The sequence below is a fragment of the Octopus bimaculoides genome, chromosome 20 (genome assembly GCF_001194135.2).
Source record: "Octopus bimaculoides isolate UCB-OBI-ISO-001 chromosome 20, ASM119413v2, whole genome shotgun sequence".
NCBI classification, from domain to species: domain Eukaryota; kingdom Metazoa; phylum Mollusca; class Cephalopoda; order Octopoda; family Octopodidae; genus Octopus; species Octopus bimaculoides.
This window is the reverse complement of record NC_069000.1, coordinates 40,930,349-40,933,164: the sequence shown is the minus strand read 5'-3', so window position 1 is coordinate 40,933,164 and position 2,816 is coordinate 40,930,349. Positions and strand designations below refer to the sequence as shown.

Sequence of the window (2,816 nt, the reverse complement as noted above, 5' to 3'; positions counted from 1 at the left end):
TTGCGTATATATATATATATATATATATGTGTGTATATGTATATGTATATATATATGTGTGGGAGAATTTACGAAAAAAACAACAGACGAAGACAGGTGGTGTAAACAACAAATGGATGTATTAGTTTAACGCTCGGGAATAGAGAAAGTCTTTGACGTTTCGAGCTACGCTCTTCAACTGAAAAGAACACAGAAAGAAATAAGGAGAGAAACAAGGAGAAAAAATATAAATGTAGTCGTCAGCGATCTATCATATAATTATATATGGCATTGTATTGTCTGTATGGAGAAACAGCAATATAATCCTCAATACATTCTTCAATGCTGTCATCTTCACTGCTTCAGTCACTGCTATTTCTACTAGTGACACCGTTACTGCAGCTACAGGTGATATTACTTTCGGTCATTGTACTTATCAGTTTGAAACGTAAGCATTATAAAGTCGTATCTCACCTGAAATGAATTTTGCTGAATTTATCTCTAGAAAATTGTTCGTCATTTTCAGTTTTTTTCCTGGAAAAAAATAATGAATAAATGATATAGAAACAAAATACTGGTGGTTGATGTAATCGCTTCATTCCCTCCCCCAAAATGGCTGCTCTTGTGGAAAAATTTCAAACCATTATTATTATTATTATTATAGACGTCACACGGTATACAATATCGTGAGGGTTGTACAGTTTGTCAAGTCACAACAAGGACCTCAGACAGACAGTACTTTACGCAATATGCGTGCAGTTCCAAGTAATGCCAACTTTTGCAATACGTCTGGATTGTAGGGTATTTCTAAAGTTTTCAGATAGTTTTTTTTTTTCAGATTGGGTGGTATTGAACCCAATGCTCAGATGACAATAGGGATAACATCTATGTTATCCTAGCTACCACATCTCAGCGATCTCAATTCTAAGGTCTCCATATTTATCAACTTTTTCTCTTTTTCACAAGCACTAACAATGTGAGTCACACTTCCGATTATTACTATTATTATTATTGAGTGAGAGAGCAGTGCATGCCATCAAAGTGATACTGGGGTAAAATATACGAAGCCCATTATACCCATCATGACTACCCGTCTGATAAGGGTACACCAGGCACATGCATCACAACCATATGTACGCGACATGGTGATCTCATATCAAGATAAATAGCGCATGACCTCGCAGGTGGGGCCCAGTTAGAATTTTCTTCAGGTCGAGTAGCCCATCCCGCTCAAAAGGTCCCTGAATAAGGTTTGTTTAAGGATGTTGAGCAAAACACCCATTTTTCCAAAGGTGAATTATTCAAACCCCAAAGAATTCCTCTCAACACATGGCTATGATGCTCCTCCACTACTTGTGATCGTGATCAGAGATGCACATATCGTCAGCAACTAAGGGACAAGCTTAATTGGTTAAGGTCAAACAACTGACAAGCAAATCTGTGGTATTGAGCAGAATATTTGCTGTAGCCCATCTTTTACACCAAGACAAAACAGTGTACATGATAACACTTCCAATCAGTTAAGATCAGAAGCCATGAGAGTCACTGCCTGGTACTGAATCCGGGCATTTATTATTATTATTATTATTATTATTATTATTGTTATTATTATTATTATATCCGTTAATTCAGTATCACATTACGCACTCCAACATGCAACGGTTTATCATATTTGTGCAGCATTGCAGTTCAAGCATGTTACATATCATCCAGTGACCAGTTATGACTTCAAACTGCATTTGGTAGTGCGGCCCTGGTTCAGGAGTGTGCAACTTCATCTTAGCCACTGTTACACTTATCTCCAGGTCTACCTCTCTCCTAGAGTAGTAGCACCTCTCAGGGTCTCATCTCTAACATATGTGGCATGTAACTAACCGAGTCAGAATATGTTGAAATCATAAGTTTCAGCTTGGTTAATGCGAAATATTTCAGCAAATGAACTTACTGAGTCAATAGCTAATATCACTAGATGCTGAGCGAATGCACAAAGGTGAAGCAATTCAGTTAGCAAACTAGCTGGTTAGTAATATATAAATTCTTAATTTTTTTAACAATTTAAGTATCAAATGGGTATTTCTGAAATAAAATAGAATAGAAGATATATAAATATTTTACATACCTGTATCAGTAAGAGAATTAAATTTCGCTTCAGTAGAACCAAAAATTGGTGAAGCATCAATATAATGAGTGTTTAAGTTTATTCCGTTGATTTCGCCTTCAGAAAGAGGAAAAAACAATATATATATACGGGCATTCAACCAATCTACATGCTCTTTTCCATTACATATTAAGGAAAAATATTTCAAACAATATTAACAAAATGTCAGTAGCTGGAAAGAAATGGAAAACTTTCTCAACTTAGGCGCTTGCGTGACTGTGTGGTAAGACATTTGTTTCCCAACCACGTTGTTCCGGTTTCAGTCACACTGTATGGCACCTTGAGCAAGTATCTTCTATCATAGCCTCGGACCATCCAAAGCCTTCCGAGTGGATTTGGTGGACATAAACTGGGAGAAGTCTGTTGAGTGTGTGCATTCGTTTGTCCTTCACCCACCATTTGACAAGCGATGTTCGTGTGTTTACATCGTAACTTAGCGGTTCAGCAAAAGATACTGATAGAGTAAGTACCAGGCTTAAAAAAATGTATTAGTCTCGATTCATTCGACTGAAAATTCTTGAAGGCGATGCCCCAGCATGGCCACCGACTGAAACATAAAAGTTAAAAGACAAACGATAGGCAGAGGAATGGTTGTGTGGCTAAGATGTTCGCTTCGCAACAATGTGGTTTAAGATTTAGATCCACTGCTCAGCATCTTAGGCATATATATATATATATA

The 2,816-nt window shown here is 37.0% G+C and overlaps 1 protein-coding gene across 1 annotated transcript in view; it reads right to left on the bottom strand.

Moving 5' to 3' along the window:
* LOC106877958 (uncharacterized) overlaps window positions 1–2,816 on the bottom strand; it is a 67,668-nt gene that overhangs the window by 49,186 nt on the left and 15,666 nt on the right. Inside the window, exons 8-9 of the mRNA XM_014927036.2 lie at window positions 2,099–2,194; window positions 454–513 (exon numbers count right to left, since the gene is read on the bottom strand). Of these exons, the coding sequence (XP_014782522.2) occupies window positions 454–513; window positions 2,099–2,194 (156 nt within the window). The remainder of the gene's footprint in view (window positions 1–453; window positions 514–2,098; window positions 2,195–2,816) is intronic.